General features: G+C 34.7%; 2 protein-coding genes across 2 annotated transcripts; one reads left to right on the top strand and one right to left on the bottom strand.

Moving 5' to 3' along the window:
- Positions 1-100: 100 nt before the first annotated feature.
- eIF2Bepsilon (eukaryotic translation initiation factor 2B subunit epsilon) lies at positions 101-7481 on the bottom strand. The gene is made up of 10 exons (XM_089632079.1): positions 7279-7481; positions 7070-7194; positions 6801-6992; positions 6229-6412; positions 5699-5943; positions 5490-5612; positions 3789-4096; positions 2717-2926; positions 1683-1963; positions 101-468 (listed from the first exon to the last, which is right to left on the bottom strand). Exons 1-10 carry the CDS (start codon positions 7402-7404, stop codon positions 256-258), a joined length of 2007 nt encoding a protein of 668 aa, XP_089488205.1. The 5' UTR covers positions 7405-7481; the 3' UTR covers positions 101-255.
- Positions 7482-8418: 937 nt separating this feature from the next.
- On the top strand, positions 8419-22207 carry LOC149423702 (uncharacterized). The gene is made up of 3 exons (XM_089632078.1): positions 8419-8624; positions 19377-19556; positions 19870-22207. The coding sequence occupies exons 1-3, from the start codon at positions 8505-8507 to the stop codon at positions 21568-21570; spliced, it is 2001 nt and encodes a 666-aa protein (XP_089488204.1). The 5' UTR covers positions 8419-8504; the 3' UTR covers positions 21571-22207.
- Positions 22208-22544: the final 337 nt, after the last annotated feature.

Raw genomic sequence — 22544 nt, 5'->3', positions numbered from 1 at the left:
TGTGTGTAGACAATAATTATGTAAATATGTATTTGCATAAATCACCTGTGTAATTTTTAGATTGTTTTCAGTAATTTTCTTTTATTATCATAGTGTTTTCGCTTATTGGTGTACTTATTTGTAAATTTATTCCATACCATCTGTTAAATTAAATTAGTGTACATTTTGTAACAGAGGTACATAAAAAATAAAAATTTGCATTGTAAAATTTTATTTTCATCCTAAACCCTACAAATTTAAATGAATATTTTAAATCTAATCGCTTTCCTCCTCTGACTCTTCGCTGGATTGCTGCAGCCAATCGATGAGCTTGGAGAGGCCTGCCTGTCGGCACAGGGGACTTTGGTCCTTCAGCAGGTCTGCGTGCCACTTTAGGATGGCTTCCTCGCTGATGATGTCTTTATCATACATGAAATGGACGATTTGAGAAATACGACTTTCGAGCGCTATTTCTCGGGTGCAACTCTCCTGAAAATAAAAATAAAGACATATATTATCTACCTTTACTTATGCCGACATTAAGATAGAATTTTTTAGTTCGTAAGTTGGAGATTTTGAACTGAAAAGCAATTTTTATAGGCCTGATACTGCATGATTATTTCAAAGGGAGAGATGTGTTCTAGTTTCAGTATTTAATTAAAGCATACAATACATGATAGGCCTCAGCACGGGTAAGCCACCCAGTGAGGCCAACATTACTGGATAACTATGAAATGTAAAAAAAATATTGTACCAAAATAAAAAAAAACATGTAAAATATTTCTATGCAATCAAATTTTCAAACCAAAAACACATAATTTTGCATTACTTCATAGTGCTTCGCCTTAAGAAGAAGCTACAAGCCAAAAATGTGTATATTCTTGATATATCTTATATTGTAGGTAATAGGCATTAAAATCGCTTGACAAACGGAGTCTAGAAACGTTCGATTTCAAGCACAAAACTGGTTTTTATTTATTTTGTAAATAATTTTATAAGCAATAAAAAAATTAATCAAGTGAAACTGTCAAAGATAATCTTAGCTAGAATACTGTATTTTTTTTTTTTTTTTTTTTAACGCATTCATACATTTCTATTGAAAAAAGTTTACATTTATATTTAATATTGGGTAATTTATTTTTTATTTGTATTCTACTGAAGCGAAACGATAGGAAAACCTTCAATTTATCTAAAGCATATTTTTGGTATTCATAATGTACACCAATTCGTTCTTGTGCATTTTGCACCAGTTGTTCTTAAGACTGATCGCGAGTGAGTTCTTATTCTCAATGAGAGATTGTACGTAATGTCATCATTCTAGTATGTTCTATCTCCTTCGTTTCAAAGAAAAAGCGTGAGAAGGAGTAAGTACGATCTTTAATGATGTAATTATGAGCTCTCGCTGGGACTATTTTATAAATTATTTTGCACTAAAATTGTCATGAAAGAGTGTTTGTTAGATGCAGTGATCGATGAAAATTTAACAGTCTTACTCAAAAAATGCGGATTGAATATTATACGGCGCATGAGGTCAGAATAGTGAAAATCTTGACTTATAACCATGGCGTTAGTATTGGTAAACCGATCTTATGCCCAATTTTACTATACCAACGCTGAACCGGCGCATAATATTTATAAGTATGACGATAAGCGTATAAAAGTTAAATAAAATTTGTGCAACAAACATATTTAAAATGGTTTACCTCCACAGCTCGCAAACAATCCATCATGGCATCCAATCCTTTAATATAATTGGCAACAATTGGTTTGAAAAATACCAATAAATCTTTGAATATCGCCAGCACGTTTGTTGGAGTCTTCATAGGCGGAAGACTGAACAGTGCTCGGATAACATAGAAGTTGACTTCTTGCAGGGACATGTTGTAAGCATATCGGGAAGAGTTAATCTCCAGGATTAAGTAATCACAGTTCATTTTTTCATCGTATCCCCTGGCTAAGCTGTCGATTACTTCTTGTAGGAACACTAAAATAAAGGCAAAGATTATTAAATTTGTGTCATAATATCATTGATAAAAACTAAATATAAATGCACAGTAAGAATGTGTCAAAACGCCCAAGTGTTGAAAACAAAAAGTTACACTTCCACCAACAAGACTTTGCGGACAGAAATCACGACCATACATTTTATAATTAGCAATAATTTTGAGTACCATGTAGGAGGTATGAAAGTTGACCATTACAAATGGTGAATACGTCCCGTAAACAATGAATGCAACATTTGAAGCTGTTTATTAATATAAAACACAAAGTAATTTATAAATAATGACCAATTAGAAGAGACAACGCAGGAGGAGTGACATTTTATACATAACTTATTGGGCTAGAATCGATGAACAGAATGAAACCTAAAGAAACAGAAAATCATCTTGCTGTGAATTTATATTAGATTTTGTTTGTTTTCCTGTTAGTTGAGATATGGAGTTCTTTTACATTATTATGTAGGTACTGCTTCAGCTACAACTAAACAAACTGGAAGATATCTGAGATCTCAGTATCGCCCTGGTAAAAGAACACCATTTAGATTCAAAACATTGATTGAAGTGACTTAAGCCATATTTGGTGACCTGATCTGAACAGATGAGTACTTTACAACCCCATAACACACCCCAATTGGGCGCCACAGTCCCACGGTTGGAATCCGTTGATTTCACCAGATTTCACCACCTGCAAGCCTCCTATTGCTGCGGCATGTCCATTTCATTGAATATATACTTACAGTTGGTATCATCTTGCACTTGTGACATGGCCTGACTACTTCCGTCATCAGAAGAGGATGAATAGCCAACAGACTCTTGTTCCCACCACCTTGAGTTTAGTCCTGCTAAACCATCTTCCTTGGCTTTATCTTCGGAGGCATCTGAATCAACAGACTCATTGTCCCAGTTTTCTGCCATAATAAATGCATGCTCTCCCAGTTTTTGTGATGCTAGAAAAGTACATTATCATTGAAGGAAAAAATATTATATTTAAATCTTTTTATGGATAAGATTCATTTTAGTCTCTTTTCTTTATGGGTAAGATTAATTTAAAGTTTAGGACGGGTTGTTTCGGAGAATTTGAACAATTCTTCAAATTTGAATTTTATTGGCGGTAAGATGGCTTCCTGTCAGCAATGATTTGCTGCTGTCAAATTTATGCGATTTTATCAGTAAAGATGAGAACAAGAAGATGAGACAGCCAGAAGACAGCAACTGACTTCGAATTCAAATATGTCATGTTATAAACAGAAACATTGAGATTATAAAGGACTGGACTGATAATTAAACAGAAGGATGCTCACTTTCAGAAAGCTTTTTTCCACCTGAAAAATAAATTATATCTCTTTAGGTTTCGGAAACGTTTTTCTTCCTCTTACATTTGTTTTCCTTTTATCTAGTGTTATTTTTTATATTGTTTTCGGGAGATAATAACGTACTTATCCACTTATACTAATCAGATATCAGTTTTTATAATAAAATACTAGTTTTTATAGGAAAAAAATCATACGAAAACCTGTCTTTAACTTTTGACATCGCCCATCGGCACGTTTAGGTACCATTTTTTACGGTAAGCGTCTCAACTTATCAAACCGATTTCATAAGCTGTGAGAAGGCTGTATGTTCGTACGGACGCGATTAGATGTGTCAAAAACTTATTGCTCTTTACGACTTCTGTAACTTGCTATAAATTACAGTATTGATTACATTGGTAATTTTGCCAAGTCACTTACGGGAAAAAATATACTTGTGTAAAGGTAGTCCTATCCTCATAAGTGATTAGTGATTCATGATACATATTGTGATACTCACATTCACCAGAAGATGTATTTTGCACCAGTTGTCCTTTAACCTCAGTGTTTTTATCGATATGAACTGATGGTCCTAAAATAGAACTGGTAATGTTTGCATTTTCATTAAGTTTACAATCTACTCCTAAGACCGAGGTTGTAATGACACAACCATCCATAATGACACTACCATTTAATAGAATGCTGTCTGAAATGCGACAATTACGACCAATCTGACATTTTTCGCCGATGACAGATCGAACAATGACTGTTCCTTCATCCACCGAACAACCCTTGGCAATGACTAGATCTTCTTCTAATTCACATCCCCTGAAACAAAAACAAAAAACACTTAGGACGGGTTGTTTCGGAGAATTTGAACAATTCATCAAATTTCAACATTCATTTTCGGGTTCTGTGAAAGACTTATTCAAGTTCTGTTTTTATATCATTGTAGGCTAGTTGCTTGACAAAACTGAAATAAAAACAGAACTTGAAAAAATCTTTCACAGAACTTGGAAATGAACATTGAAATTTGATGAATTGTTCAGATTCTCCGAAACAACCCGTCCTTAATAATAAATTATCCTAGAAACGCCATAAACACAGATAATTTTGTTTTTGTTGTTAATAAGAAGCAATTACTTTGTGGTAAGACATTATATTCATTTAAATGAAATAAACACTTTATTTACAAAAATTTTAATTTAAAAAAAAAAAGATTAAATATTTACTTATATTAGACAAGCTTGGGGTTGTGAATTCTGCTAAACTGGGTGTGGTTTTTTTAAGGTGGAAATAATAATATTGTCAAAAGATGACATAGACCTTGAAGGAAATTATTTTTCTCGGGGCCTCCTGTGTGTAATGTAAAAAAAAAAAAAAACTTCATTGTGCCGTGTCTTCCACAGGCGTCTGTGACTTTTTCTATCATTCACTTCCACGTCATGTAATCTCACAACACTCCTTTCTTAATTCATCTGCTCTCTTTGTCCAAACAATCTAAGCATCCCTTTCTTAATTTTATCCATTTCGCATACGTACGCCTCGCTTTACCACAGATAAGTACCTATTTGTTTCATGTCTTCCACGGGCGACCACGACTTCTACCATTCACTTCCATGACATACATTTTGCTTACACATCTTTCTTAGTTCAAAACAAATGCCCCTTTTTTCCATTCAAAATTATTTGATTCTTATCTTCCTCGGGCATCCCTAACTTTTTCTACCATACATTTCCACTTCATAACGAAATATCCTTATCAGCTAAATGGACGGCGATATCCTAGTCTGTCATATTACATGCGAAAAATTATGTACAATTACATTTCAAGATAAATAATTAAAATTAAAAAATAATAGGTAATGAACAGTACACGGCAAAGCTGTTACAAAATGAAGAATTCCAGAAACACTCATTATTAAAGGCAAAAGAATTAAATTATCATTATTCAATGGGTTAAATTCGTTTGAATCACTAGTAAACAATAATGAGAGGTCTGGTATGAATAAATTCTCAATAGACTATTATTTTTTAATACAATTGTCGCTGCAAGTCTCTCGCCTGTGGGCTGCATGAGTGAAAATCTTACAACAAAAGAGAATGCTCTTTCATGGGTATTCAGAGTTAAGGTACATATTGAAAATAATAAAAAACGTTTCCAATTTAAAATAATTATGAGAATCTTGCAGAAAAAATAAATGAAAGTAGTTGAACATACTTGGCGAGTTTGACATCCCGACTTCTGTAAACATGATTTCTGAGAAGAATAAACGTTTGGTACTGTTTGGAGATTCCCATGTCGGGAACAAGAGGATACGCCCATCTATGTATGATGTCTTGACTGTAAGAATTAACGCCACACAAATATATTAATAGGAAACACGCAATACTTATTTCAGAGCCTGCGCAAAATGTATTATTATTTACCTGATGGTTTGATACATTTGCCAGTTGGTTACTCTGGCTCCATATTGATCTCCTTTCAACTGATGCCAGTAAATAGTACTAGCAAGAATTTCCTCATTCATAAGAATGCCTTTCACAAAATCATCACGCGTTTGAAAGTCAAAGTTGTCAGAAAATAATGGCAGTACTGCTGGAGAACAAATGGCAATATGAGTGTCAATAAGATCGCTGTGGATGGCAACATCAGAGTTTTCTAAAAATATTTCCTGTGGACAAAGTACGTATTTGTAGAAAATCTCTACTTTTCCCATCCAAAATAATATTTCCAAAAAAAATTATTCATAATTAACATTCATTGAGGCATTACCGTGGGCAACATAGATTTTATCCCCGCTAAATCTTTCATCTGACATTTTCGTCCATAAAATCATTTTCACAATTTAAAAATATAACTTCGTACATTGTCATAACTTTTCTGAAGTACCCGAGCAAGAACTAAATTTAAACATATTATTTATTTTAAGAAACAAATAAAATTATTGTTTTTTTACCAGTGGGAATGCAGCCTTTCGCTGCTTATCATTTGTTGCCAACTTTTGATGGAAGAGCACTCGATTGGTGTTGGTATTGGTAGCAAGCAAAACTGTTTCCCCGGAGCACTGTGCCCGATGTCCCGGGACCGCAGCCTTGTAGATGAGATTCATCACCGCCCCCTTGTCCTTTTTGCACGTTTCCCTATTTTTAATTATGGACGAGAGATTGAAAAAAAAGGCTTGAAAACTAAGTTAAAAAATTAAATTGAAATATTTATAGCAAACTATTAATACGTATATAATGAAAATATTAATATCAATAATTTTAGATAATTTTCGTAGAAAGCAATCACTTTGTGGTTTAACATTTTAATGAAATAAAACAATATTTTTTGTTTAAAACCACGAATTTTTATTAATTTTAAGACCGACCGGTTTCGCTTCACTCGAGCATAGAATGAAGTAGAGTGAAGCGAAACCGGTCGGTCTTAAAATTAATAAAAAATCGTGGTTTTAAACAAAAAATATTGTTTTATTTCATTAATTTTAGATAATTTTGTTTTCAAATAAAAATATCATTTTATACATACTTGAATTTTTCTAATAATGGGAGAAGCTGTACATTGGAGATGGTGTCTGCCCCAGTGAGTATGAAGAAGCCTCGAAGAAGCCCCTTTGCGTCCAAATCTCGAAGGGCATCGCCTAAAGATCTACAGCTCTCCGACACCACTATATTCACCACCATGGTCACACTCCAGGCTACCTTGTCCTTAATACATTGGCTAAAATATCAATGAACAGATGATTACTTATTTCATGAGGACAAACATTATTATATTGTATAATATTGGGTACTTACTTAATATGAGCTCTAATGAGATCGACGTGAGAACAACAAAATAAGAATGTTTCATGGACTCCAGATTGTGCCAAGGACTCTAGTGTGTAGTTAATAAGAGGCACGCACGCTAGAGGCAAAAGAGCCTGAAATAAATAAAATATATATGATTAATAATAAAACAGATGCCGCTTTAAAAATATACAATTTATAGGTTAAGATAAACATACCAAAGGGGTTTTTGAGAGAACAGGTAAAAAATTATTATTGAAGTTATCTGCAATAACGACTGCTTGTACAATGTCATCTTTTTCCATATTTTCGAGGGCTGAGGGAACTTTCTTCTGTTTCATCATTTTGCTGTTTGACGTTGACTGGTTGACTTTGACTCGGGTTGACTCATAGATTTACCGACTTTTTATTTGACGTTTCATTTGGATAGATTCGGATAGATTGGGATAGATTCTCTGGCTTCTCTGGATTCACGTTACCAGGTCAAAAAATGGAAACTACCTTGCAAATAGAAAACGGCCTAACAAAATCCTCAGAAATGCGAAAAACTAATTAGATTCGAATTTTAAAAGAAATTGGTGTACGAAAAATCGCGAGAATTTTTTGTAATTATTTCCCAACCGCCACACTTTTAGGCACATATTTTGGAAATTACACTTTGTTTCAAAAATTACTTCAAGAAAGAAATATTTATATTCACGAAATAGATTCTTAATTTGGGTTAATTAAGTAATTTATTCATCTATATTGAAATGAAATATTAACCACTCAAAAAGTATAAAATGGCGGCAAAGGGTTCGTTTTACAATTTTAAATTTTTAACTTTTATTGATAATAAATAGATTTATAGTGTATTTTTAACATTTATTCCGAGGTTTTTTTGTAGTAAATAAGTTGAAAAGAAGTGAAGTTTGAATGCGGCAGTTGGGAAAATATTTACAGAATTTTGTATTATTTCAATGAACCAATATCCGTAAACGTTAAATTTCTGAATATTCTCTACACTCGATGTTCGCCATAAATACGGGAAAATAATGACATTCTATTCTATTTCTATTGGTCGAATGGCCGCCTCCTCTCTTGGTGGTCAAGCCACTGTTAACGACCTGGCATTAGCATTAGTAACACTATAAATAAACCACTCTCAGTAAGATTAACGAGGCAGTGAATAAAATTTCGTTCTATTTAATGTCTCCCTTGTTACTCGACTGGTAATAAAGTAGAGATGGTTTATTTCTAATGGGCTGTCTCACAATAACTGTTTAGTAATTTTTCTTCCATCTCCCCCATTAGTCATAAAAATAATATTTGCACCATGGCAACACTTCTACCATAGACTACCGACACATTTGTGGGCATTTTGCAAACTTCAAAGGAGCGTCTTGCGAGTGGTGAAGATTTGTCGAAGTCGGTTCCATTCCTGATCAGCATTGAAATTGTAAGAATGCCTTCCGCTGCAAACGGTGAGGTGGAAAAGCATGTCTTCACGCCGGTTGAATGCTCCCCAATACGGCGTGTGGTTGAAATCCTGCAAGCTAAAATTGCCTGCTTGGAAAAACAAAAAGTAAGTTTCCTTGAAGTAACACCGATACGCAATACTGCACGTAATGTTTACTTTTTTACCGGTACAAGACTATCGATGTAAGCTATTTATTTTTGCAAAGATACGTGTTGTATGCTAGTATGTTCGTACTACAGGGATAAATAATTCGTCATCTGTCATCTCTTGATATTCGCCGCCATCTTTGACATGTGCTTAAAATATTCGTCACAATAATCAAGACCTCCTCCGCTCGTGTGTAATGGATTGTTATTCGCGACGTTTTTTTTGTTAGGCGTCGATAAAATAGTGTTAATAGGCTTTCCCTCTGCGGCGTTAAACACAAGACCGGCGAAATGACCCAGGTCGCGTAGCTGTTATGCATTTGATTTGTTTCTACTCGCAACATTATAAAGTATTCTAATGCATTTATAGTGCTCATGTGATATTTATATCAATGCCTTACATTACACTATTCAAATTATTTATTTATCGGGATTATAATTACGTACTTGCATCGAGATGTTTTCTCAAGTCAACAAAAAATACAACCCTCGGAAAAAAGTTTGATTCTGTTCTTATTTTCATTGTTTTCAATATAATCCACATATTTTTATTAACCCTCTTCTTGGCACCGATAGAATTAAGCATCACAAAAAATATTTTTTTACATATTTGAAGTCTGTTAGGCTTCAGATTCACAAAAACAAATGAAAAATATTTTTATTGTTTTTTATATAGTTTATTTGGAGTTGTATCCTATAGGATACATTGCCAGGTTGTTACAAATCAAAATTTAAAAAAAATTACCATGGAAAATGAAAAATTATGTCTTAAAAGCTAATTAAAACTATTATTTTGTGTGATATGATAGGAAGCAATTTCTCTTATCAGTAAAACAAAGCCTTAGGCCACATTTTATGCAAAATACAGACGTTTGTCCAGAATTGCATAGTCGGCATCTTCCTTTTTCTTTATGTTCCGGAAAATGTCCGGAAAAAAAAATAAAAAAGTTATCAAACCGGACTTCTCATCATCCGGCCTGGCTTTTACCGGATTCTTTATTTTGTTTGGTGGCGTTGTGATGTTTCCGATAGGACGGCCACGTATTTTGTTTTTGTAAAGCAGACCATTTGCAATTTTTAGATGAAAATCCTTCAAACATATTATTTTTTTGCTTCCTTCTTTTTGTAGGGCCACTTCACGCCGGTAAAGTAGCCATGCGTTGTTGATAGATATATCGAGTAATTGAGAAAATATCGCCATATACCAACGATGTGTGCGAAAAGTGCATCGGTACAAAGCTATCAGCATATCGGCTAAGTCGACACCACCCATATGGGCATTGTACTGCTTTATTATTTCGGGGCAGGTGACGTCAATTTTTTTTTTGTCCTGTTTGCTATATCTTTGTATTGTAGATAATGGGTGTGAGTCTACAAATGAACTTCCAATAATGACAGCACGATTGTCAAACCAAGTGACTGCAGCCCACAGACATATGAATATTCATATGTCTATGCTGCAGCCAATTTTTTCTTCTCATCCGTCATTTGATGAAAAGCTCCTCTTCCAAGTCTCTTGAGTTGTTTATCAGGTTTAAGTTTACATCCTCGTAATCGATTTCGCCGCATGGTGCCCAGACCTAAAATTCCGTACCCATGACGAAGATGATGCAGAAGTTCAAAAGAGGTAAAAAAATTGTCAAAATATATAACAGAGCATGCCGCATTGGGAATAGATTTACTGAGAGTCAGAACGACTTTCGCCCCCATTCCAAGATTTTCTTTGTAGTTTGAAAATTCACAACCATGAAATGTTGCCTCTCCACCATACAACAAGAAGTCATATACTATGCCCGAAACCCCCGATCGGACAAACATTTTAAAGCCTCATTTTTTTAGGTTTGCTCTTTATATATTGTCGCCGGGAACCTGCTCTTGTTCCTTTGAATGGTATCATCATTTCGTCGACAGAATTTTTTATCTCTTTTTCAATTTTTAAACAATTCTGCTTTACCAGTTCAAAAAGAGGCATTATTTTAAAATAAACATCCCCATCAACATCCTCATTGTCAACAAAATGAAGATATCTTCTGATGGACTGGTATCTTTTGAGTGGCATGATACTTGCCACTTGCTCAATTCGCATTTTTTCAGACCAATAATCAGTGTATGCTGGTAGTTTTATTAGGCCCATTAAAATTTCAATGGCCAGAAAGTCACATATCTCACTGTAGGAAGTATCAATGCATTTGCTTGATGATTGTGTGGAATACAAATTGGTGTTACAAACTAGGGCGATTTTATCTTCTCTGGAGTTGTAAAATGATTGTCACATATGTCTACTTTTGACATAAAATCTTTCTCTTTCCAATCAAAGTTCATTTTTTCTTACGATTAACATGTCGACGTGTACGTAGTTCAGCGCTTGAGGTGTTTGCGGAAAGATCAGCAACATGAGCCATTGGTTCATTATCTTCCTCCAATGCATCATGAACAATTCCAAAGTTTGATGAGTGCACTGCAGATGAATCATCTTGTAGTTCATTATCTTCGTCACTTTCAATATCAGAATCTGCTCCCGATATTGGTATTATAGTCAGCATTTCTTCAATTTCGCGAGGCTATGGAAAAATGAAAAAATCATAATATATAGATTTCAAAGGGGTTTACTACATAATACAATAAACAATAAATACTTGACATTGTACGTAAGATAATATAAACTCTTAATAACTTGGCATTGTATCTCAGGGGATACACATTCAATCAAATGTAATTCACTGCAGACTTGGCGGTGTATATCATAGGATACACACCATTTTGGAATGCAATATAAACAAGATTTGTCACATATGTTACTCAGTATATATTTTTTATTATTCTCTGAACCCTTATAAACACGAATTCATTCCTAAAATAACTAAATATCTAATAATGCAAGTAATAAATAAAGATAACTTACAGACAAATTAGTTGTGCGTCTTCTGTTGGCAGCCATCTTGCAGCGGTATGAGTTTGAACTGTCACTGTTCTTCTTAATTAAACATTAGATGGCTCTAGTGGCACTAATTATCAAGTTGAGAACATGTTTAAGCAGATTTCATTAAAATCTGTTTTACCCATGTACCAGTTTAAGTGGGAAAAAATTATGAAAACTATGTATACTATAGGATACATTGCCAAGAAGAGGGTTAAACAAATGTAGAGCCTATTTACAAAATATTATGGTAATTTTATTTACTTGCTAAAAGACATTATTTTTTGGTTGTTAATTTTTTATTTTATTTTTTTTTTGAAGTGAAACTTCTTTAGCCGCGTAATGAATTTTCGGGGACGTAGTAAAACCGAGTCAGGATCGAAACGAAAATGCGAGTACCCCCACCACCGATTAAAGTTCATTTGATCTAGTCAAAGTTTTGAAGTAACATATAAATGCTTCTTAGCTCATCTCGACAACTGGCGTTGGTGGTGTAATGGACAGCATAGTTGCCTTCCAAGCAGTTGATCCGAGTTCGATTCTCGGCCATCGCACATTATTTTTTTGTTTTTAACGCCTTTTTCATTCAATATCTTATTTTTTAGTAGGTCAGAACATTTTTTAAAAGAAAATAATATTGCAAAATAATAAAAACACTTATCTCACTGTGATAAAACATTACTCCGCTAGAGCGCGCTTTGCGTTATTGTGTTGGATTAAAATTATTATCTAATCCGTATATTATGATAATTGTATTACATTTATTTAATTAATTTATTTATTTTGATAATATGTAATAATTTACAGAAAAAAAAATTAAAACTATCTCAAAGTTTTGAAGTAACATATAAATGCTTCTTAGCTCATCCCGACAACTGGCGTTGGTGGTGTAATGGTCAGCAAAGTTGCCTTCCAAGCAGTTGATCCGAGTTCGATTCTCGGCCATCGCACATTATTTTTTTGTTTTTAACGCCTTTTTCATTCAATATCTTATTTTTTAGTAGGTCAGAACATTTTTTAAAAGAAAATAATATTGCAAAATAATAAAAACACTTATCTCACTGTGATAAAACATTACTCCGCTAGAGCGCGCTTTGCGTTATTGTGTTGGATTAAAATTATTATCTAATCCGTATATTATGATAATTGTATTACATTTATTTAATTAATTTATTTATTTTGATAATATGTAATAATTTACAGAAAAAAAAATTAAAACTATCTCCCTCTGATAAAATATCCGTTCGCTAGAGCGCACTACGCGATCTTGTGTGGGATTCTATTTCTGTACATTGTACATTATTTTTAAAAATATATTATATTTTGGGTGTGATGTAGGTAACATTATAAAACATAACAAGCTCTCATATTTTCAGAACCTACATAATATAATCAATTTATGCGGCTTTGCTTACAGTTGGTGCTCAGCGTGGTTGGCTTTCAATCAGTTAAGCGAGGTTCGATTCTCGGCTGTGGCATTTTTGAAGTGAAACCTTGTTGAGGTGGGGGAGCCGCTCACGAACGTTCTCTCTCTTTTCTTCTTTCCTCTCTCTCAGACACCAGCGAACTGCGCCACGCCAAGCATCAGCTGAAACTAGAAGTTTCACTTCTGTCTTGCGTAGGCTTGACACACCCACTTTTTTATTTAATACATGTTACATTATTTTGAAATTTACATAAAGTAGATATAATGAATCACCATACTAGGTGGCTGCCTGTTTCATGGTGACCAATTGAGTGTAATTACTTTGTATGAAATATGAAATCTAGTGTAAACATATGAAATTAGTAACTATAGATGAAGCTAAAATTTTGGAAAAATTGTAATAAAAAGTAGAAGATAGAAATTAGAAAGGAGAATATTACATACAATATTCAATATTATTAATACAATATTCACTCAGATTAATTATTTGTCATCACCAAAATTTTGTACTCATTGCAAAAATTTCCATTGATGTTATCATTGTTTTGTTGAGAGGGCAAACGATTTTTACGAAAATAAATTGTTTGTGGAAAATTAACATGCATAGACTATCCTAGGATATCCGTACGACTAGGTAAATATACAGAAAAGTGGGACACTCTTAACCTGTTGAAGGCCGGAGCATACAACAAAAAATATTAGGGGAACCTAAACTTTTATTAGCCCAAATGATACTGATATTGTTTTTCACACATTTTTCGAAGCATTAAGGTCAAAATCGCATAGCAAATTATTCTAAAAAGTATAATATTTGAATGCTCGCAAGTTCTCCAGAGAACCATTGGTGTTCCACTGGTTAATTAATATGCACTTGTAAAAAAAAAACCTTTTTGTGGTAGTTAGATAATAATTATTAAATAAGTATTTTAGTTTCCGAAAATGGAATGTAATCATAGACATCCAAATTGATAGACTTGCCCTAACTTGAAATCTAAGTATCAGTTTGACCAGCTGGAGGCAAATTACGTGACCATATTTTTGGCGCCAGGAGGGTTCGAGAATGCTTTGAATAAAGACATCATCAGTCGTACATTGATCGCCGAAGAGCTCACATTGAAATAACCAGACCCTGTGCAGAAAAGTAAAGTGAGGCAAAGATTTGCAGTGCACTACATTGTGGGACTTTTCTACGCAGGATCTTAATGCTCACTTTTTAATGAACTGCCTGGTGTATCGACTATAAAAATGAGCGAGGTGGGTAAATTATAACACATTTGCAAAAGTGTCTTAACTAAATAGTGCAACAAAATATTCAATTTTCGAAACAAGCCCCAACATTTGTTTACCCAATTTGGGATTTGTAGTTGAGGTTAAACTCAAAGCTCGTTATAATCTACTCATTCGTAGATGGCGTTAATTAACTTATTTTATTAAAATTACTCTTTTTACAAATTATTTGCTTGTGCCCGTACATATGCAATATGAATATGAATAAATAGTTTTGTTGGTTTAAAAACTCGAGAAAGGCAAACAAATACAATATTGTACCGATGATTCAATCCAATATTGTTGCATTGAAAAAATTGAGTTTTTTTATGGACAATTATTTATTCATATTGCGTATGTACGAGCGCAAAAAATAATTAGTCTTAACACTATATGGTTGGGCATTTTCCCGCTAAATCACGGCGTAGCGCTGGTGTTTTTTTTAATTTTAGCGCCAAAATTAGACTTTCCGCAAAATATTCATAGCTTATGATCTATTTGATATTTTTCGATGAAACTTTCAGTGTTTTACTTTAAAAAGATGTCTCTATTTATTTACTTAGCAATGTATGTGTAATTCCTTTTTTTATGAACAAAAACATTCTACTTTCTTGGGAATCATAGAAAAAACAGTATTTCACAATCGAAATAACTTTATTCATGCAAAATTACAAGATTATTTAGAAATTTTCAAAACATAAAAAAAACTATAACCTAATAGTGTTTTTCGATGTGTGATAGCGTTCGAAACACTTTCCTTTATGCAGGGGCACATTGTAAAACTTGCACATGTACCGCGTTTCACTGCGTAGTTTGTGAGTGGAACATACGCGACAACGATTTTTTTTATTTTTTTTTATTGTGTTTCAAACTCATTGTATTGACAGGTAGATAGATCGGGTACCGCCGACAATAGAAAATACATGACCCCGCACCCATTTAGAACCCCTTGTTTACAAGTTTCCTGCTCCTTACCGCTTTGCGCAACAAAACAAGTAAACTCGTCTCCCGTGTCTTACTGTAAAAAGGCGTATGACGAGTTTTCTCATTTCCCGCAAAGAATGTGTTAATATTGTAAAGCAATACCTTGCAATAGCATATTTTAATAAAATATATTAACACATTTCTGATGGGTATTTTTCTGCGCTGGCTAAAAATTTCTGCTTACTGCATAACTATAAAAGTACTAAACGAAAATCGAATATTATTTGAAATGCAACTCAAATAACCTTGTAATATATTTATCTCGCTCGCTCGCACTTAGGAGTTGAGTGGGTGCGGAACAGAGATAGAGATTCAAATCGGGTTTCACCGCCATAAAAACCCTCCTTCCAGGAATTGAATTATTACAATAACAAATAATATACATACTATCCTTTTGTTGAAATACCGATGTAAACGAAAGGCACGAAGATAAATATAAAAAGCAGACTTGCATTACGATTCGATAATTGTGTACATGTAGTTGGGACCTTTACAAAGATATTGGTATATAATATTCATGTAAAAACATTGAATAATTTCGTTTTTTCTGTCGTTGAAATATGAGGCCAGCGCATAAGGTAGAACTATCCTTCCCTGCGTTAAGCATCAATCGACCTAACGGGTAGAACCACCTTTCGCTGCCGAAGTGTGTTAATTAGAATATCTATGAATATAATGTATTTTGATATTTATTTTGTTGAAATTAATATATATGTGATAACTCATTGTTCAATAGGTACTCCCAACCTAAAAGAAAACATGATGGCACTCATCAGGGGTTAGAAATGATAAAATAAACTAATAATAATAATTGATTGTAAAATAACGAAACTCTAATTTTCGGCGTATGGGTAGTACGTAATACTCGCCATTTAAAAAAAAAAAATTGAATCCTGTCTGTATAAACTAGAAGAGATCTCTTCCACAGGGATTCACACAAATATCCCATTTCGCTCCTGCCGTATCTTGATGCACTTTTCTCCAACACTGTTCTATATTCTGGGTATGTGCTCCGGTTGCGGGATCGACAAAAAGAAGGCTGTGATTTACGTTGAGATGTTAAAATCCTTCTTATTTTAGACAATCAAATACCTTCCAGCAATCGGAGACGATCCAAGTTCCCTGCAAAATGTATTGTTTGATTATTTCTAATAACGTTTGTTTCTTTACTTCTGATTTTAATGGAACAATCAAATATTTTTTTTGAGTCTCGTTCAAAGCCCCCAATATACACGTTCTGTCAATTCCCCTACCCCTGTTATATTTTCTTTAATCTACCTTGGCCTTGTCAATTTCCACCATGATGCCGACAACACCAACTTTTACTTTATTTTTATGACACCAAACTTGAAAACTTCCCTAACAAAATGAAGACCATTCAATAACAGTTGTTGGATCTCATTTGTAGTTCTTTCATTATGAAAGTCATTCTTGGGGTTCGAAAACATTACGATAATATTATTGTTTTCTTAATAACGTTTCTAGCCTTAGGTTAGCTCAGGTTATGTGAGTGCATTTTTTCTTTTCTTTTAGGTTGACTACCTGATCATAAGCAATGGTTTTCACATATATTATATTTAACCCCTCCAGCGGTTTAGGGTCATAAATGATCGGGCGTCTTAAGAACATTTTTTTTCCATCAAGCGGAAGTATGTAATTTTTATGACATCAGAAATAAAAATAATGATTATTTCCAGTTTGCCTCAAATATTTATACTGGATGCCAATAATAAAACCCTGTAAATAGCCAAAATGAATAATTTATATTTCGCGCCGCTATCGTAACAACCGGGTTAACTTTAATAATTATTTCTTATTTTTTATTATACGAACGAGATAAAAGTGAAGTTACAATTTTCTTATAAATTCCCCAAACAAAATGAATGTGTTTTCGAAATATCGAGTTCTCTCAATTTTTCTACGATTGGGTACAAAATTAAGTAAAAATGTGGTTAGCGTTTTTGACAACATTCATATTAAAATTTTATTATTTAGAAAAAGTAATGTTTATTTTAAATGCGTACACTGGAAAGATAATTTTATCTTGTTTCTAAAACAGTATTTGTTTTTACGGAAAATTAAAAAATAATATGTATATAGCACAGAAAACATTGCCAACTGAACAAAAGTGATGAAAGTACCGAAGGGTTAACAAAGAATTATTAAAATGCATTATTTTTCATTTCTGTAAATTGAAATATTTCGCATTATTATTTAACTTGTGTGTTTTTTCAAAGAGCATATTTACCGTCGCAATTTCTAACACGGTGGTCCTGAAAAATGACTTTTCGCATACAATATTAAATTTAACAAAATAACTATTAAAATGCATTGTTTTCCCTTTCCGGAAACTGAAATATAATTTTTAATTATTATCCAAGTGTTAAAAGTGTTTTTTTTAAATGTGTATTAGCACACTTCCGGCGGGAGGGGTAGTTCTACCTTATACGCGTCCCACTTGAACGGCTGTCTGATAATTCTACATGTATACCAATCTTTTTGGAAGGGTCACGACTTCACATATGTATTAACAAACACTGTGTGGTACAAGTCTCCCATTTTCTTATCTTGTCTCTTGTGTGGAAGAATATTTAATCAACAGGAAACTACTAAACCTGTAGAATGGGTAATAAATCCTTGCACTTATGGCACAGGAGATGCAGAAATTGTTATTTTTTTTGTAATGTGGCAAAATGAAACCATTTTTTTGTAATATAATAAAATATGTACATTTTTACGAATAAAACATCACTAAATGGCCCAAAACTGATTTTACCTTCAGTTTATGGAGTTGTATCACAAATTAGGCTTTAAGGCGAAGCACTACGTCGTGAAATATTTTAAATTAAGCCGCTATCGATAACAACCCTTACGTAGATGGCGATAAGGTTTAAATTCCCGCTTAACACCATCCGCCTGTTTTGATTTATGCAGGAAAAAAACATGGCCAAAAAGTGCCTTTTTATTTTATTTTGTGGATGTTCAGGCATAAATATTTAATTTTTTTCCGATCATTTTATATATAAATAACTTAATTTACTACATTATACAATAAAATCATAACCGAAAATGGGTTCTTAATGGGAGATTTTGAACTTTAAAGCAGTTTTCATAAGCCTATACATTATTTTTTTCTGGGCTTATAAAAAGACTTATATAAAAAATACTCGATTATTTCAAAGGTCAAGATGTATTCTACTTGCAGTATTTAATTAAAGCATCTGAAACATTTCTAGACGACCAAATTTTCAAACCAAAAACACATGATTTTGCATTACTACGTATGGCATCGCCTTAATTTCAGATAGTACTAGTTGGGGTGTGGTGACTAATATGTTAAAAAGAAATTCATTCAAATATATGTGTTATTTCAAAAGATTTAGCTGGTTAAAATCGATATTTTCACCTGCTTGAAGTGTGTTGTGTATACCAAAGTTTGTGCACTTAACACATTGTAATCGGATCACGTATTAATACGTTTTTAGCAAATTAATGCTAGAGAGCGGATCACGTATTTTTACGTTTTTGATAGATTGTTAGTGGAGCGCGGGTCACGTTAAAATACGGGTTCCAATATACTTGAGTTTTCGCTATATAGCGTCTGTAGCGTTGTAGCCATGCAATAATAATTTTTATTTTACATTTAGAAATAATTTTTGTGTATAATTTGTAAAATAAAGGATGTTATGTAAACAAATAATTATTTTTTTCAAAACTTTCCTACTTTATGTGAAATTCTGCACTAGTTTAACGATGAAGAATACATTTCTAAATATAATATAATAAAATGAAATAAAATAAATAATTATTGAAATCAAACAAATATTTTTTAAGTTATCGCAATTTTTCTAGAGGTCTACGTTAGCGCAAAATTACGCGAAAAATCACCCGTTACCAGCACTAGTACGCGGCCGAAAACTGCCCGATCAAAATGTGTTAACACCTCCCCCCTTCTCCCCCTCGTTCACCCTGTATTTATGATCCATTTTTGTTTTACATTTTAAAATGCTAATTTTTTTACCATAGATTTTAAAAACACCGCTGATGATATTTGAAAAGAGTAAAAAAACAAAACAATTATTATAATATGTCATTTTCTGATAATACTGTTATTTCAGAATAAATTAACGTCAGGTCATGTCAAGGCTGGCAAAGAAGTCACGGAGCAGCAGAAAGGAGCCTCATCAGCCAAAGCCGAGGAGATCAGCCAGATGCTGGAGTTTGTCTGGGACCTGTGCAAGCAGGCCATGGGCATCGCAGTCCTGTCGGAGAATGAAGCCAAAAAACAAGCTCGGAAGGTAACAACTATTTTGTGATTGTTTTGGTAATATTGGTACTTAATGAGAAGTATATTCTAATTATAGATTTTGAAATATCACCCCTATTTAATAATCTCCATACTTGTATCCCTATTCCTATAATTGTAGTTAGTGATTCTCATGTTCTTTTTTTTTTGTTTATAGTATTTTATTTAGTTATAAAATTTTACATTTTATATCTAGAATATTCCTATTCTAAAACTACTGCAATAATATTCTATTACCCATGTACTAATATTTGGACTTCACAAAATTGAGACATAACGCACGAAATGTAATCTTTGTATAACAGGAGAGTGCCCTGCGCAAGAGCCAGGACACGCAGCTGGTGAGGGACGTATTGCTGGTGCTGGACTGCCTAGAGCAGCTCAATGATCCCACGGCGCGCTCCGACTTCCTCGCCGGCTCATGCGGGGCGGCGCAACTCTCTGAGCTAGATCTCAAGGCCCTCGATGACTTGTATCCGGAGGTGGCTCCCAAGCACTGCCCCGAAGAAGGAATGCCCTCCTTCGAAGACCAAACCATGAGCGCAGCCAAACATTTGGTCGCTATTATTGATGGAAGCAACAAAGAAGTAATTGGAACGACCTATGAGCATTTAAAGAATGTTGTTTCGACTGTGCATGATTGCGGGTACTTTGAACATCCTAGGGAGTTGAGGGTAGAAGAGTTTGAAGAAGAAGTGGCTGCGGTAGAAGAAGAACAGATGGAAGTGGTTGAATATGTGTCCCCTCCCCTGGGCCAAGTGTCCCCTGTGCCCGCTCCCCCCCCGCCTGCCCCCCAAGCTGTCCCCGCTCCTGCCTTCCCCTTCCTCCCTCCCAACCCACCCCCGGTCACCCTGCAACAGGTAGAGCAAGCTTATTTTGCCCACGTCCGTGCTGAAGTAGAGTATGGTCACAAAGCGCCTATTCCTGAAGTCTTCGGTCCACAAAGCTTTATTTTCCTACAAGAATCAGAGATTGATACTCCCGAAACCACCAGACAGCCGACTCCCGGACCAATTTCGCCAATGCCAATTCCTTCTCAAACTTTTACAAATCAAAACTTCGCCATTCCTGCTCAACATTTCACTCCGGACCTTGCCCCAAACCCCCATATGAATATGAACAATATTCCACAACCGGCAGCACATTACCAACCTGGCATTGTCGATGTTCCTCCTACTCATATTCCCGGATTCCCCTCTGCCAACCCTCCCCCTCCCATCCCCATGCCCCCTTCACATCCCTCTCTGTCCCATCAGCCTCAGTCCTTGCCGCAGCCTAGATTACCCTCCCCTTCCTTCCAACAGAATGTGTCTTACAACTTACCTCCCGGCTCTCACCTTGAAGATGGCTCAGTTCCCCCTAGTGATTCCAGCCAAGAAGATACGCTAGCTTCGTCGCCCGACCAACAACAGGCTGATTATAATGCTTGGAACGAACAAAATGCAGAAGATAATCATACGGTAGATCAGTTAGAAATTAATGAATGGAACCCTGTCGTGGAACATGGGACGGAGCAGGAATCTGAAACTAATAATCATGCTGATGGTCAATATGCTCCAAACAAGTTCCGGCCAAGAGGCCGCGGACGTGGAACTGCTCCGACGAGTTTCCGCAGTCGAGGCGGTGGCTACCAGAATGGTCGTCCCGGAGGCTACAGAAGCAATGACGGGTACCAAAGCAGAGAAAACAACGGTAACGGCGGAAGTTACAGTGAAAATTACCGGGAAGGAAACCGTGATCGTTATGACAACAACTCACAGGGAGGTTACCAGCAAGGCGGCTACAAGAGCAGCCGGGGATATGGAGGAAATGGGGGTAGGGGCGGTCGCGGAGAGGGTCGTGGCAGTGGTAGGGGGGGCGCGGGTAGCGGGGGCCGGGGGGCTCCCCGAGGAGGCAGCGGCCCCAGAGAAGGTGGCTCCAGGCCACAGTACCCCCGCAAGCAGGGGACGGGAGGCAACCAATATGAATCCCGGGGAACAGCCGACACCAAACAGTACGCACATTGATTCCTTACTCGGGTGTTGAGTATGTAAACTTTAAGCTTGACATTTGGTTGTAGCATTTGAAAGTCAATGTTAACTTGGTCATGGTGCACTACTTGTTAATAGCGGAGCTGTCAATATATTACATTGTAGAACGGTAGTGAATAGTGGTAAAGTTACAAGCCTCTGTGAGGTGGAAAAGACAAAGAATGTTTGGAATTGGCTAGCTTATCTTTTACTTCCATGACCGGTGAATATTGAATTCGGGCATTTTACACAAATGTATCGATATATAAAAAAATAAATATTATATTATTACAACCAGATAAACATAAATAATTTTAAAGCATGATGTGTAAATTCTAGCTTGTATTTCAAAATGCCTCCGTTTTTCAGTCAAAATTTAACCCTTATTTTGTTTATGTACCAGTATTGCCTGCATTAAATGAAAAACTGAAGTATTACAATATTTTTTACATTTTATATCGCTTTCATATTATAAGGTACTATTTGTCTAAGATAATATGAAAATGAAGTCAACAAAACAACATGGCTGTTCCAAAATTATATATAGTTTGTATAATAAGCGTTGATAGAAAAACAACTTGCAAAGTTAAAGAATTTGTTAATTTAGCTCAGTACCTACATATAAATAAATAAAGAAAAATACACATTTTCAAAAGATTTTTTTTCCCCATTGTAAGATTGGTTCCTTTCCTCTCCTAATCTTAATTTGTAATAGTTTTCTTGAGTTAGAGCTGACAGCCAAAGGAGGAAGTAACAAGCTAATTTTCACTAATCCCAGAAAGGAATGCAGTAGAATATGATGGGAAGGTGAATGTGAGAAATTAGGTCTGCTTGAAAAAGACAATGAGGCGTGCTCAAGTGAATCTAATACTGAGTCTGGTCATGTCAAGAATCTGTAACGGAAGATTATTCAAGATATTATATTCAAGCTATTATAAGATATAATATTATTCAAGCGATTGAAGCACGGT

This window comes from Hesperophylax consimilis, chromosome 5, assembly GCF_061612785.1.
Source record: "Hesperophylax consimilis isolate HC1 chromosome 5, BYU_Hcon_1.0, whole genome shotgun sequence".
NCBI classification, from domain to species: domain Eukaryota; kingdom Metazoa; phylum Arthropoda; class Insecta; order Trichoptera; family Limnephilidae; genus Hesperophylax; species Hesperophylax consimilis.
The sequence above is the reverse complement of the archived record's forward strand: the minus strand, read 5'-3'. Positions and strand labels throughout refer to the sequence as shown.